The sequence below is a fragment of the Scomber japonicus genome, chromosome 17 (assembly GCF_027409825.1).
Source record: "Scomber japonicus isolate fScoJap1 chromosome 17, fScoJap1.pri, whole genome shotgun sequence".
Classification (NCBI taxonomy): domain Eukaryota; kingdom Metazoa; phylum Chordata; class Actinopteri; order Scombriformes; family Scombridae; genus Scomber; species Scomber japonicus.
The window spans coordinates 26,052,126-26,066,923 of record NC_070594.1 but is presented as its reverse complement, the minus strand read 5'-3'; the positions used below and the strand labels follow the sequence as shown (position 1 = coordinate 26,066,923).

Below are 14,798 nucleotides of genomic sequence, written 5' to 3'. Positions count from 1 at the left end.
GTAATAAGTTACATTACTTTGATGAAGTCATTGAAATAGTTACATTACCTATTATATTTTAAATAGAGTAACTAGTAATCTGTAACCTATTATACTTCCAAAGTAAACCTCCCCAACCCTATACTATGACTAATTTACCTTGCTGTTTGATCTATTTTTCAATAAAGCGTTTAGAGAAAAAAAAAAAAAGGCGAACGGTCACGTCAGTTCTTCCTCCTGGCTCGCCGTCCGACGTCAGTGTATGTTGACGTGTGGCTGAGAGCTGCAGATTCGTTAGCCTGCTTGCTCATACTTAGTGCTAGTGATTAACGAAAACAGAGAAAGCTCATTTTTTGCAGACACATAAAGTTTTAAGAATGGCGGCAGACTGGGAAGAGATTCGCCGGCTTGCTGCTGACTTCCAGAGAGCACAGTTTGTTGACACAGTGCAAAGGTAACCGCTTCTGACAAGCAGCTGTTAGCAGCGGAGCTAATGCTCGCTAGCACTGAACTTTGATTTTAAAGTAGTGAGTAGTTGGTTCAGTTTGTCTTCTTTATCGGTTGTCCTTAGCAACAACAAGAAGTAAATATTTAAATAGTAATATAATATATTTGTAAACCTCTTGTTTACAGGCTGTCGGAGAGGAACTGCATTGAGATAATTGCACAGCTGGTTGCAGAGAAGAAGCTGGATGTGGTGCACACACTGGATGGAAAGGAGTACATCACCCCAGCTCAGATCAGCAGGGAGATCAGAGATGAACTCTACGTCCATGGAGGTGAAACATGCTATAGACATCTACTGTACAGCTGTCACATTACATACAAACATATAACAGTCATATACATCCACTGGCCTCTTTATTAGGTACACCTGTGCAATCTAATTCAATCAAGTACAACAACTCTCATATAAAACTTTTGAAGTCCCTCATGTAATGTTAATGGAGTGTACAAACTATAAAGAACACCATTCAACTACCATCAGCTACTATGACAGGGTTCCCACGGTCATTAAATTCCTGGAAAAGTTATGAAATTAGAATAACAGTTTTCCAGGCCTGGAAATGGTTAGGAATTAGGTCAATGTTTTGGAAAAGTTTTGAGTTAGTGATGGCTCGATCTGATATCAAAGATAACGATATAAGACAGGCTGCATGAACTTGGACCCCCCCACCACCACCACCACCACTTTCACCATGACAAAAAATCATATTCAATATGAATATACAAATCATCAATTTCTGTTTTTAGCTATTTAATGTCTTCTAATTTGTGATCTGGGGACAAACTCTTCCTCTGGATGTAATTATAAAATCTACCCACCATTTAGTGAGATCAAAGTGTCAAAACACCTGTTAAAAGGCTCCAGAATACAGGAAATGACATCTACTCTGTTTAACATTTTCTGTTACTGTGCCTTATAGTAGCTATGTGGGCCCACCTTTGTCAAAGTACTTACATTAAATCATGGAAGTGGGGTAAAATATTATGGAAAAGTTTTTTAAAATTCAATGGTAAAAATGTGTGAGGACCCTGCTATGACCTCAGTAATAAACATAAAGCAGAATGATCACCTTCCTGACAAAGTCAACAAAAACTAAAAATGTATAAACTTCATAAATGTAGAATAAGCAGAGCTGTTGTATTGGATTTGATTAGATTGCACAGATGTACCTAATGAATGATGGGTGTATGTGGGATTGAATCACTTTCTCTGTATTCACTAGTCATTCTCAATAACACTATTGTTAAGTGTAGCATATAACAGTGGAAATAAATGCTATCATTCTGTTCTGCAGGGAGAATCAACATCGTGGACCTGCAGCAGGTTTGTATTAACCCAAACCGACACACAGAATTCATCTTATCACATGTTTTACTGAATGTTGTCTCCATTAACCTCTCTCACAGATTATTAATGTGGACTGGGTTCATGTTGAAAACAGAGCGAGTGACATAGCAAAGTCTGATAAGGGTGCTCAGCTTGTGCTGGGACAGCTGATTGATGAGTGAGTATGAAGTGATCATTCTTACCCCTTTAACAGTCTGTCTGTTCAGTATATGGGTGAAGTCATTTGTAACAGCTGATTAAAGTTTTCTTTTAGATCATATATTATTTTCCATCTACTCCACCAGCCAATCACAGACATAATACTCAATTGTTCTCCTTCACTGCCATTTCTGCTGCTTCTGCTGAATGAAACATCCCTCCTGTTCGCTGGACATTGTCTCTTTTCCTATTTTTTTAAGGACAATTTGAATACTGTTAGTTCTTTTATCACCTATATTTTTAATTCATCCCCTTCATCAGCTTTCCAATTTAAAAAAAATGCCCTAGTCCAGCCTTGGGCTCAATCCCAATGGCTATATGGCAGCTACAGTAGATAAAAAGCTCATCCAAGTGTGCCAAAGTATAGTAGTAGTGTGCTATGGGCAATACGACAATCTGAAATAACATGTAACTTAGAATACTGCAGCCTTTTCCCTCTGGCTCAGACACTCCTTTTGCCCACCTCTTACTCAGTGCAGCCACTACCACAGAGCACTTGATTAGTCAATTTACTGTACTAATCAACTCACCTGGTGCTGCTCCTGCTGATTCATAACTAATTATAATGATCACATTGCTTGTGAAGTTTGTCATTTCATGCAAAAAAGTTTATTGTGAAACTGTAAGATATCATACCTCCATTATATACCTTTGTTGTTTGATAACGACGATGGTGTGATCATTGTGAAAAATGTGTGTTTATATATTCTCTACATAGAATATTATCAGCCAATATATCCATATCGGAATTCTAATATCGGCATCGGCCCCAAAAATCCAGTATGGGTCGGCCTGTTATATCAACACATGTCTTTATATGGTGATATTGTGTTATGCAGCACCTACCTGGACCGTCTAGCTGAGGAGGTGAATGACAAACTGCAGGAGGCTGGTCTCATCAGTATAGCAGAGCTGTGTAAAAGCTACGACCTGCCGGGAGATTTCCTGACTGAGGTGAGTCACGCAGACAGCATGCACACTGCCATGCGTGTTTGTAAGCACGGGATGAATCCTATACTGTGTGGGAAACAAGTAAAGACAACCGTTTGTTGTTCCGTCATGTATTTCAGGAGCTGTCGAAGCGTCTCGGCAAGCTCATCCAAGGAGAGATGGACCAGTACAACAGAGGGGTCATATTCACTCCAGCTTTTGTTGCTCGCCACAAAGCCAAGATACGAGGTCTCTTCAGCGCCATCACACGGTAGCCATCACTCCCACACAGCATCACAGTAAACACTTAGTTTGTATTTGATGCTAAATCCTCTCCTGTTCTACTCTGTCCTCCAGGCCAACACCTGTCAGCAGCATGATGGGAGCGTTTGGATTTCAGGAGCATCTTCTGTACTGTAAGAACATGCTGTTAGGATGGGTTATTGTTGCTGGTGTATCACAGTGTGCGATGATGATGATGATGATGATGATGATGGGTGTTTGTCGTCGTCAGCTGTCCTGGAAGAGCTGGTGAACACGGGACGTTTAAAAGGAACGGTGGTGGGAGGGCGGCAGGACAAAGCGGTTTATATCCCTGATATTTACTCTAAGACACAGAACGCCTGGGTCGACTCTTTCCTCCAGCAGAACGGATACTTAGGTATGATCATCATCACATTTCTGCTGCTTCACTGCCTTCTGTTTTAGGGTGGAATCTCCTCTTCTGACTTTATATAATACAAAATGGGTAGTTCTTACCACTGTACTCAGCATGTAGTGACACCCAGAACACTGTTTTAATGATTTCAGAAATCAGATGAATGAATGAATTAAACTTCAAACACTGTTTTACAGCTGCAAGTTTTAGGATTCCTGATAAAATAATGAGCTTTAACGACATCATCCACTTTGGCGCCTTTCTGAGCCTTTGTTTGTTTATTTGAAGAGCACCTGTCAAATGTGGCTGTTTTTTTTCCTTTTTAAGTTTATATAATGTTTAGAGGATATACTGTTATTAACCATTATTCTAACTGAATATTAAAAAAGCACACCAAAGTAGTGCTGAGTGATATGGGCAGAATCAAATATCACAATATTTTGGACCAAATACCTCGATATTGATATTTTGACAATATTGTAGTCATGACTATCTGTGCTTTCACATAATATTTACACAATAAGATTTTTGATAAATAATCATCAGTAATGTGGCTATAATGACTAATGGCCCTTTTCCACTGCAGAATCGGTACGGTACGGTACGGTACGCTTTAGCGCGGCACGACTCTACCCACTTTTAGAACCGGCCCTGTTCCTTTTCCACTGCCAAGAGGTACTAGTCGGACTACTTGGAATGGGCGGAGTTCTCGCTGTGTTTGTGTTTGTGCTTTAACGCGGGTGATTATTTAAAGACCCCGAGCTTCGTCGCATGTATGACGACATCTCCTTCGACCAATCAGTGGACAGCGCCGTTCACGTGACAATTTAGTATCAGTTCGGCTCGGTTAGTACCACCTCTGAAACAGGTACGAAAAATCGTAACGGTTCCCAGGTCCGGCCCCCAGTGGAAAAGGGCACAAAGCGGGTAGAGTCGTACCGTACCGTACCGTACCGTTACTAAATCGTGCAGTGGAAAAGGGCCATAAGTGGATAAAGGCAGATAATAGAACAGTCTGTTAAGCGCAGCCTTTAACACTTGTTCCATATCACTATATTATATTCAAAATCTAAGATGATAAAATATAAAATATTTATTGCCCAGCCCTGCACCAAAGGTTGCAAATGGTAGTTGTATAGTATATAGTTGTTTCCCAGCAACAACTCTGTCTCACTAACAGCCTGTGCTTCTGATTGGTTGGAGACTGGATGATGTAACATTAAAGGGAACTTTCTGCTGATTTCATACATCAGACTGTGTTTCTAGGTGTGGGGTAGCACTAAAAAAAAAGCTGTCTAACAACATTGTGTGGTTCCAGAAAGAGCTGTGTGAAAGTAGTTGTAGTCCAGTTGCAGTATGGGTAATGTAGGCAGCATGATTCTTTTTTCTTTTTTTTTTTTGAACTTTTTAGTTTAAACAAACAGAATAACATACAATACCACATACACCTAACAGACAGAGAGAGAAAGGAAAAAATAAACAATTAAATATATAGACAAATAAATAAAACTTAATAAATATTGACAATACTTAAATAATATTAAATAATGGTAGTAAGGAATTGAATATGCTGACTAATCAATGAGGTTAAAGAAAACATTGTGTTGGGTGTGCAGCAGGTTGTCATAAGGAATAACAACATGCAGGAGTCATTTTACCACAGCCCCTTTTTATTTCTTTGGAGATCCACTACACACACGCACACACACACACACACACACACACACACACACACACACACACACACACACACACACGAACTTGAACCAGAGCCTCATGATGTATGTTTAATGTCACTTCTTGTTGTCTTCCTCCCACAGAGTTCGACGCGTTGGTCAGACTGGGGATCCCCGAACCCTCCAGCTACATCAAGAAGCGCTACAAGTCCAGCAAGCTGCTGTTCCTCAGAGCAGCCTGCGTGGGTCAGGCTCTGGTGGACCAGGTGGAGGCTTCTGTGGAGGAAGCTGTCAGCTCTGACACATGGACCGACATACAGGTGCTCTGGCTTTTCTTTTTTTTTTTAACTGTCAAACCTGCTCACTGTTCATTTAAAACATTCCTGACTTCAGTTCTCTCTGGCCGGTTTATAGCCCATTCTGCCCAGCTGCCTGTCCATGGAGGACATGGGGATGCTGATCAACCAGGCCATGAGGAACACCAACGTGCAGTCTTCTGCCAGGGTGCTGGGAGGCACCGTGGTGGTCAGCGAGAAGTTCATCAGCAGCTGTCTGTCTCTGTTTGATGAAGCCATGCAGCAGAAAGCTCAGAAGGTACAAACTCATTTGTCACTCATGTCAGGTCGAGTTATGAAGTGAGATTAAGTTTAAAACGGTGTCTTTGCTTTCTCTCTTTCCTGTGATGCTTTTCTCAGGAAGTGAAGAACAATCCGGTGTTTCTGATAAACGAAGAGGATCTGAAGCCTTCAAATCTGATGACGGAGAGCTCGGCACCGTCAAAAAAGGAAAAGAGAGAGGCGGAGCGCAGGAAGAAGGCCTCAGGTCGGTTACTCTATTTTTATTTCCTGTTTGTTTTCCACCTTTTTACTTCATCACATTTCCTCTTTATGGTTTTATTATTATTATTTTATTTTTTATCTGTGTTTTCCTTATAATACTTTGTGTTACATTACTCTGTATGAAAAGTTCCATACAAATAAAGTTTGATCGATTTAAAACCTCACAAACGCAGCAATTCTGTGATACATGACGGACTGAAGAAATCTATTCTTTGTCCACTAGAGGGCAGCGGCAGTGTGAAATCAGGTGGAGGAGGAAACGCCAGAGAGATTCGCATCCGTAAAACCAAGAAGAAGGGAAGGAAGGACGAAGACAGCGATGAAGAAACCGGACCTTCACAGCAAAGTACACTCCCACCCAAACCAGTGTAATCTCTATATGCACATTAAACCTGTTCAGTGAGCTGGTGACTGGAACATGAGTGTAACAGCTGCTTGGGTAGAAAGCTCTCCCTCGGGTTGTTAAGCTCTTTTTTTAGTCACAGAAGGCAAAGGTATCTGTAGTTTCCCTGTGAGACTAATTAGGTTGTGTGTTGTTGTTTTTTTCAACCTTTTAAACCAAGATCGCAACAAACAGACTGAAACACCCTTCATGGCCCAGGAGGAGATCGTAGCTGTTTTAGAGAAGCGAGTGAGCGACTGCCCAGAGGAAATCCTCTCTGAGCTGGCAGAGCATTTAGTGAGGTAATAACAGACTTGAGGTTTTCTCTCTGCTAACGCTTTTCCAAAGAAAGCTGGAGAGCTATAAGCTGTCGTTCTCTTTCTCTGCAGGCCTCTGACTAAAAGCTACCAGGAGGTGCTGAGGAGCGTCTTCATGTCCTCCAGCAGCTCTCCATCAGGAGCCAATAAGAAGAAGAGCATGAAGGATCTGCAGGAGGAGATCAGCAACCTCTACAACAACATCCGCCTGTTTGAAAAAGGCACCAAGTTTTTCTCAGGTACACCCACACTTCCTTTTTCATCAGTCGTTCATCAGGAAATCAGGTCAAAATACACTCAAGTTCACATCTGGCTTCACAGTCGGGATGTGATGACAAAGAAAATCATATTTCACATTTACATGGCAACTGATCAGTCTCAATATGCTGAGCTGAGGACGACTGTGTGATGTCATTTGAAAGCTCTGGGGGAAAACATTAATAAGGGGACGTTGAGTTAATATTTTATTTTTTAACCTAATTTAAGTTATGTTTCAATTATTGAGTTGCAGCCTGAGCTTTTTATAATGCTGATTCAACACAATGTCATTATATAATGTTATATTGCTGCAGGTGGTGTAGTGGGAACTCAGAACAAAATTAAAAAAGAAAAAGATCCATGAAAGCAAGCTTTTTAAAAATGTTTTACACGATCATTAGTGAGACTCAAGGTCTCATTAGTATGATTCTTATTTCACTGGAACACCTCCACTCCAGTCACACACACACACACACACACACATGACCTGTGTGTTAAAAACCTGTAGATATACAAATACTCTAAACACAAACACACTGTTCTAAGACATTTTAAGCAGCACTTACATACCAGGTGAGCTTCTGAGCAGCTTAACACCAGAATCACACTACATATTTGCCTTTGAAGATGGTCACTGTGTCAAATTAGAGGACCACAGAGTCATAAATTCATGCTGTCGTGTGGCAGTGAGTCACAGCAGACTACACACTGGACCTCGGCCAATCACAGCTTGCTGTCAACAAATGTGTCTGTATGGAACCAGACTTTTATTGTGAAGGTGAAGGTGAAGGTGTCCCAGCTGGTGCATCAGTTTTCTTCCACTATGACTCACCACACAGTGTAAACCACACAGTGTTGGGCAAGTTACTTTTATAATGCAATATATTAAATAGTACTAGTTACTTTACAATGTTACTTTCTATTATGTTACTTATTACACTACTTTAGCAGCACAGAAGTATGACTAGGCATTCCAACATGGAAGAGGGTAATGTTCTACAGCAGCTCACTTTTATTGTAGTTCATGATAAATCCACTGGAGGGCGATATGTTATAACTAGGGATGCACCGACTATGTTTTGTTATTTATTCCACAGGTAAAAGAAGAAATCATTGTAAGAAAAAAAAAAAGATTGAATTGTTTTTAAATACATCAGCCCATCATAACACTATATTTGAATGAGCACAAATTAATGAAATTATCTGTAATAACTTTCACAACAACTTTTTTCTTTCGAAAAACAGCTGCTTCGAAATCCCTTTAGCCTGCTATACAATATAGCAACATAGCTACTGTCTGAATCTGACTGTCTGACCATAAATAACCAGAACATCGGCCACTGACATGGGTGAATCGTATCTTATTTACCGATAGGCCGATGTTAGTCAACAATGGGAATATCAATTGATACCGATATTTGGCCAATATATTGGTGCATCCCAAGTTATAACATAATAGCAGTGTAGACCTGTCTTCTCCTTTTAAGATGGTTTTTCCTGTTTTGTGCAAAAGAAGCCTACGCCTGCACTAAATATAATGTCTAAAAACTCTAATAACAGCTGTAGACTACTAAGAGCTTAAATGAACAGACTCACTGTGTAATACAATAACAATCAGTGTTCACTATCACTAAAGCTTCTACATTCATTTCCCACAGAACATTTTAGAACAGAGTAGAGTTCCCTACACATAGATTATACTTGACTATCATATTATTGTCCTTATCTTGGATAAGCTGAAAGTAATGGGAGTGTACCATCTGGAAAGTGTAGAGTCTGACTCTGCAGCCATCTCAGACATCAAATTACAGAAACAGGAAATTAGTCTCAGGACTTTTTTACTATTGGTGGTACAGCACACAGTGTGGATGGATTCTTACAAAAACAACACATTATTTCTTGTGATATTGCTGGTTAGTTGACATAGTAACTAGGTCTGGGTATAGTTTAAAAAATGACAATACCAGTACCAATCCTAGCATCCTTATAGTGATACTGATACCAACTGAGTACTTCAATGGATACCCATCATGTGAATAGAAGCATTAAATTGCATAAAATGTCACCACAGACAGGTTGTAGCTGCTGTGGCAGTGGGCCAATCACATGTTGCATTAAATAGAATAACTCTTGCATTGATTAGCTGTGAGCAAGTCCATACAAATAGTCTGATTTTCTAGTTCTGGGTGCAAAAAGGATGGACTGCAGGTATCTTTTGACGGGAGACGTTTGGATACTACTTGGTATCTATTTATTTCAGTCTATATCTTAAAGTTATCGAGTACTGATACCCAGCCCTAGTAGTAAGTGTAATACATCCTACATGTAATAGTACTGCGTTACTGCTGAAAACTATATATTACTGTAGTGTTGTTACTTTTCTAACACTGGGTATAACAAGCAATGGTCTTGCACAGTGATTATTTTTGTTCCCAGCTGCCCACATCTGTAATTCTGGTTCATTATAGAGGTCATTACATGTAGTCTGATCTGGAACATTCACATTATAATCCAGTAAATACAGTTAACAGCAGGAACAGTTTGGGGGTTCTAAGGATTCACATAACCAACATACTTCAACCCCTGCAGATGAAACCCAGGTCCTGATCGCCAAGCACACCCTGAAGACCGTGTGCACAGACGTCACCAACATCCTGGTTAACTTCCTGGCTGCTGACCTGATGATGTCGGTGGAGAACCCCGGCTCCATCACCAACGAGGTCAGACAACAGCTCTTTGTCTAATGTAACAAGTGATACAGGAAGAGATAATCAGCTGGAGAGATCACACCAGTTAGAACTGTGTGTGTGTGTGTGTGTGTGTGTGTGTGTGTCAAGTGTTTCTGAAATGCACCATGGGAGCTCGTTAGGAATGGTTCATGTTGAGCATGTCTGATCTGTCGCCTCAGGTCAGGGTGAAGATTTTGGGCAAGCTATCAGAGGAGACCAAAGCGCCTCTGATGAAGCTGCACAACTGCCTGAACGGCAAAGTAAGTTTTGTTTCCAGTAAGTTACATCATCAGCATCAAATAGAAGCTGAGAAGCACACTCGCATCCTTTTTTTTTTTTTTTTGTTCTTCACAGACTATCGAAGACTTCCTCACCAACATAGAGATCAGTGCCGAGGTGTGCGGCTTCATGCTGAAGAAAGGAGATAAGAAGAAGGAGAGGTAAGAAAAAGGCTGCTGTTTAATTATCGTTTTCTACTCTTGCTCCTTGATGACTGACTCGTGCGTGTGTGTGCGCTCTCCCCTCTCAGACAGGCCCTGTTCCTGCACCGCCAGGCCCTCGTCGAGCAGCTGAAGGAGACGGAGGATCCCGCCCTGGTCCTCCACCTCACCTGCGTGCTGCTGTTTCAGGCCAGTGCCAACTGCATGCTGCACGCTCCGGGTCGCTGCGTGCCTCAGATCATCGGCACGCTCACAGGGAGGATACCCACGGTACGACTCGCACTCACTCACTGACTGTAGCTGCTAATGTATGTCAGCAGATGAAGGATTACTCTGCACCAGTGTCTAGTCTAACCATCTAAACAATGGAGCTACATACATACATACATCTTCACTTTCTACTACCGGAGCCTAATTTTGTTCTAATAGGTTGACAAATTCGATATACTTTTACTCTCAGAATTATTCCTTGGCACCAGTGACCTCAAGTCATACGTCACGATCAAGAGGGTTATGCTTATTTGCACAGATGTTAATGTTTTTCATAAAGGGTTGAGTGGAGGTGTGTGGGGAAGTTTATTTGTGCTGTTGAACATAACCGCTGTGAAACAATCAGAAAATAAGGTTTCATTGATCTGATTCAGCGGCTTCCTCGGTGCCGGCGCTCCCTCTCTTCATTCACTCTCTAGCTCACTAGACCACACAACAGCATCAGTTCTCCATCCCACCGTGCCAGAGTTGATCCAGCTCTGTGACTACACCTCTGCAGCTGGTTCTGTGCCTTATATACAGAACAGGGAGGCAGAAGAAAGGCGCAGCATTCCCACCTCTAATAGCCCACAGTCAGTGATTCACTGTGGTGTGTGTTTTCTTTCTTCAGTCACACACCACATGTTGGCTATTTCAGTAAGGTGTAGTCCACTACCTGCTGCCCAAAAAATCACTTTATCAGAATAATCTGTTGTTTTTGTATTAGTACAGGCTGTTTCTCAAAGAACTTTAGTACAAATGTAGCACAACAAAGCTAGTGAAGATTTGTGAACAGAGACCCGTTTCTGCACATGCTCAGTAGAGTCTGCTGTTCTAGGACGCTCTCTTCTAAGGGTCACTATCTTTTCATATTGCCATTTTTACAGTAATCCTAACCACCATCATCAGAGAGGAAGGTACATCTCACCCAGTATAATGTGTTTTTAAGATATATCAGGATTTGGATACACACACACATGCTGGTTAAGAGAGTTTATTATTGGTTTGGGTCCACATGTGAGGTTTGTTGATTTATAGAAAATGAGCAGAGGAATCCTTTAAATGTCAGTTCAGATCAGTGATTCACAATGAAACTGGACACAACTTGTAAAAGAATCCCTGACGTCTGTCTACTAATGTTCTGTAACTGGGCCATTTATATTGACAAAATACAACATGCACAGATACCTCTGGTATCGCACTGGCATACCCCACTACTTCTGTATTTGTATATAAAGTCCAGTTCAGTCCAAACCTGTGAGATGTTCACACTGCTGCAACGCTCTACAACAGTTTGATCTCATTGGTCTGAACAAATAACTAAAAATCAGTATTTGTGTTTTTATTTTCCTTTAATAAATGTCCTATAAACTCTCAACCATCACAAATTAAAGATCACAGAGGAGACAAAGTGTTAGTTATTTCAGTTTGTTATAAAGCAGGTCAGAACATTCTAGATGTTTCCAGACAGCAGACATTACAACTAAAAAGTTAGAATGACATCAGACTAGAGATTTGCTTCCCATACAGTCCTTCTAGTAAATGTTCATGTAAGCTGAACCAGACATGAACTTGAACTCAACTTTGTTACAATTATGAGGGTTTCAGTAAACCCCAGGAACACACTTTTACCCTCCAGACAGATGGATGAAAGACAGGATGAATGAGAGATTGCACAGAGTTACAGAAGCTAGCGGCTCCTAGCAGCAATAATTGAAAGTATCCTCACATCATCCACCATGACAGTCTGCTGCAACAGTTCAGAGAGCCACACTCACATGAGATTCTCACCAAGTCTGCCAAAAAAAACCCTCCCCCAATTTCCATTAGTAACCCCCATATACACCCCGGACCTTACATTAACCATCTACTGTCTCCAGGTCAGTCAGTGCAGTGACGTAGAAGGATGTGCTCTTCTCAGCTTTGAGCTCATTAAAGTGAATGGAATTAACTGGAGAGTTTTTGTAATGTGATTATTAGGTGTGTCACTCAGTCATACAACATAATAACAATGAATTAATATAGCAATTAGTTAAAGTCAATCAATAATGATATTTATAGTACAGATTTAAATGATTACAGTATATTGTGGTCATTCGAAATTTGTATAAAATTTGTATCTATATTAATAGAAAATAATTAAATTAAAAAAAAAGTTTAGCTACATTTATTTATAAAGCTTTTTTAAACAAAAACAATAGAAACATAATAGAGCAGTTCAAAAGGCAAAATCATAAAACAACTCTGAGTAAATGTAGTAAAGTCATTTCTCTCAGTCTGTGTTTAAAGCTACCCTTACCTTTGTTACATTTTTACACATTTTTGTATTTAGGTTAAAATGTTATTAATAAGGTAATAGCACTCTAAAATGTTAGAGAGATCCATCAGGCATAGAAACTCAACGAAGGGAGTGCGGGGGTGGGACATAGGAGGGAGGAGGAGTTGCTGCTGTTCAAGTTTTTTCAAAGTGCTGTGGGAAATGCAAGAAAGGTAAGAGTTGCTTTAAGTCACACTCATCAGTTGCCTCCTGTAGCAAGCAACTAATCAGAATTCAGGGAATTTTAAAAGCCAAAACTTGAATATTGTCATTTAGTTGATCTTGTAACATCTGTAAATATGAGTAAATGATACAGTCCTCATTTATAATGACTGGCTGTTTATTACTCCAGCTTTGTCTCAGAATGACCAGGATGACCTGCCTGCTGAAGTTTACTTACATCACATTCTGTTCATGATTGTTTTTTCTTGTAGTGACCGGAACAAAAACAGTAAAAATCATCCTAGGATTGTTGACCTTCAGTTTGCAGTGAAACCATATGTGTGTGTGTGTGTGTTTCTTGTAGGAGAAGCAGCAGCTGCTGTCTGCCTACCAGAGCCTGGTGGTGAAGCAGCTGGTGAGTCAGAGTCAGGGCAGGAAGCAGGAGGAGGCCGAGGGCGATGCACAGGAGCAGGACGAGGAGGCGCGCAGCGTCCGCACACAGCTCATGTCTATGACGCCTCAAATCAAGGATCTGGTGCTGTCCCAGAGGAAGACGTCTGTGACCGAGGAATGAACGCTTTAAAATGATAAACGATGGAACTGATCCGTGATTATTCTTTTTATGGTCTTACATGTTCAGATAAATACTTTAAACACAGCTGGAGCAGCTGTTAATACTGTATTTTTGTCATTTCTCCATGTGGACATAATTCTAAATTATTATGAGTTAATTCCTGTGTGGGATGTTTCCTTGTTAACCCGATTAACATGAAAATCCTCAATGAGGTTCTGAATTTTCATGCGTTCAATAAAAACTCTCCTCTTCATGCGGTCAAGTTATTCATTGTCAAAGGTTGTAGAGTCATGACTCACACGCTCATCACGCCAATGTTCCTGCTCAGCCTTCAGTCGGTGAGCTACAGTTCAGGTTTGACCCTGGAGTCAAGGGCTGACAGAGCAGCTCATTCACTTGCTCTCTGGAAGCTGATGATGACCATTTGATGCGATCAAAAGCACCACAACCAGCAAGTAAGTAAGTGGATCTTGAGGTGAAATAAAGGTGCTCAGAATCATTATTATTATTGTTATTATCATCTAAGGCTCCATGGCAACAGAGGAAACATTCCGCTGATGATACGGTTAAAAGTAAATTGTGAGGAACCTTGAATTTGATTTGCCAAGATCATTAATCAGTATATAAATGAGTTGGATCATTTCTACCTGTCATGAGCAGACTTCATGGAAAAAACATTCATATATTGGGAGAAATAGTCAGCTGATGAATGTGGAAGTCTTAGTAAATTACATTATTTCATATTGCTTTACATGTTGCAAAGTATAAACATTTTAAAATATAAGTTGTTTGTCTACCTCTTGTGGTGAATTGTGGAACTGCACCCATATTCAAATGGGTATGTTTCATTTTTAAATGTGTAATACTCCTGTATAACACTGGTGGGCACCAACAGCCAACATAAGACAATATCACAGCATCTCACCGAATAATGTTTATATAATTATGGAATGCCTGAAAATGCTCTGTCTGACTGATGCCTACATTCATACAGATATCCACATCTAATCGTTGAAGATTCCCAAACTGTGTTCGTTTATCTCTCCCCCAAATTTTGCAAGCTGACTGAACACGGAGCACATTCTGTGTTCAGTTCATTCAGGTGTTGGATCATGTTGATGTTGAAGATCAGTTGAATTGGGAGAAGCATTAGTTTGTGGAGCTGGCTCTGCAGGGAGGAGGAGCAGCTTTAACAACAATACTGCTGGAAACACACATGATCTAAAAAGTCCATG

General features: G+C 40.5%; 1 protein-coding gene across 1 annotated transcript; it reads left to right on the top strand.

Moving 5' to 3' along the window:
- The first annotated feature begins 238 nt into the window (after positions 1 to 238).
- Positions 239 to 13,816, top strand: ufl1 (UFM1-specific ligase 1). The gene is made up of 19 exons (XM_053336454.1): positions 239 to 433; positions 613 to 758; positions 1,782 to 1,810; positions 1,894 to 1,991; positions 2,872 to 2,986; positions 3,103 to 3,233; positions 3,320 to 3,378; positions 3,477 to 3,623; positions 5,441 to 5,616; positions 5,711 to 5,890; positions 5,992 to 6,118; positions 6,359 to 6,481; positions 6,699 to 6,819; positions 6,907 to 7,073; positions 9,682 to 9,812; positions 10,001 to 10,081; positions 10,176 to 10,261; positions 10,351 to 10,531; positions 13,354 to 13,816. The coding sequence occupies exons 1-19, from the start codon at positions 357 to 359 to the stop codon at positions 13,561 to 13,563; spliced, it is 2,385 nt and encodes a 794-aa protein (XP_053192429.1). The 5' UTR covers positions 239 to 356; the 3' UTR covers positions 13,564 to 13,816.
- The last annotated feature ends 982 nt before the right edge of the window (positions 13,817 to 14,798 follow it).

What these genes read in the sequence shown, in the direction of transcription:
- ufl1 (XM_053336454.1), top strand. Translation starts at nt 357, where the DNA reads ATGGCGGCAGACTGGGAAGAGATTCGCCGGCTTGCTGCTGACTTCCAG. An exon ending in GCGCAGGAAGAAGGCCTCAG is followed by an intron (nt 6,119 to 6,358) that starts GTCGGTTACTCT and finishes TTTGTCCACTAG; the next exon opens with AGGGCAGCGGCAGTGTGAAA. An exon ending in AACCGGACCTTCACAGCAAA is followed by an intron (nt 6,482 to 6,698) that starts GTACACTCCCAC and finishes TTTTAAACCAAG; the next exon opens with ATCGCAACAAACAGACTGAA.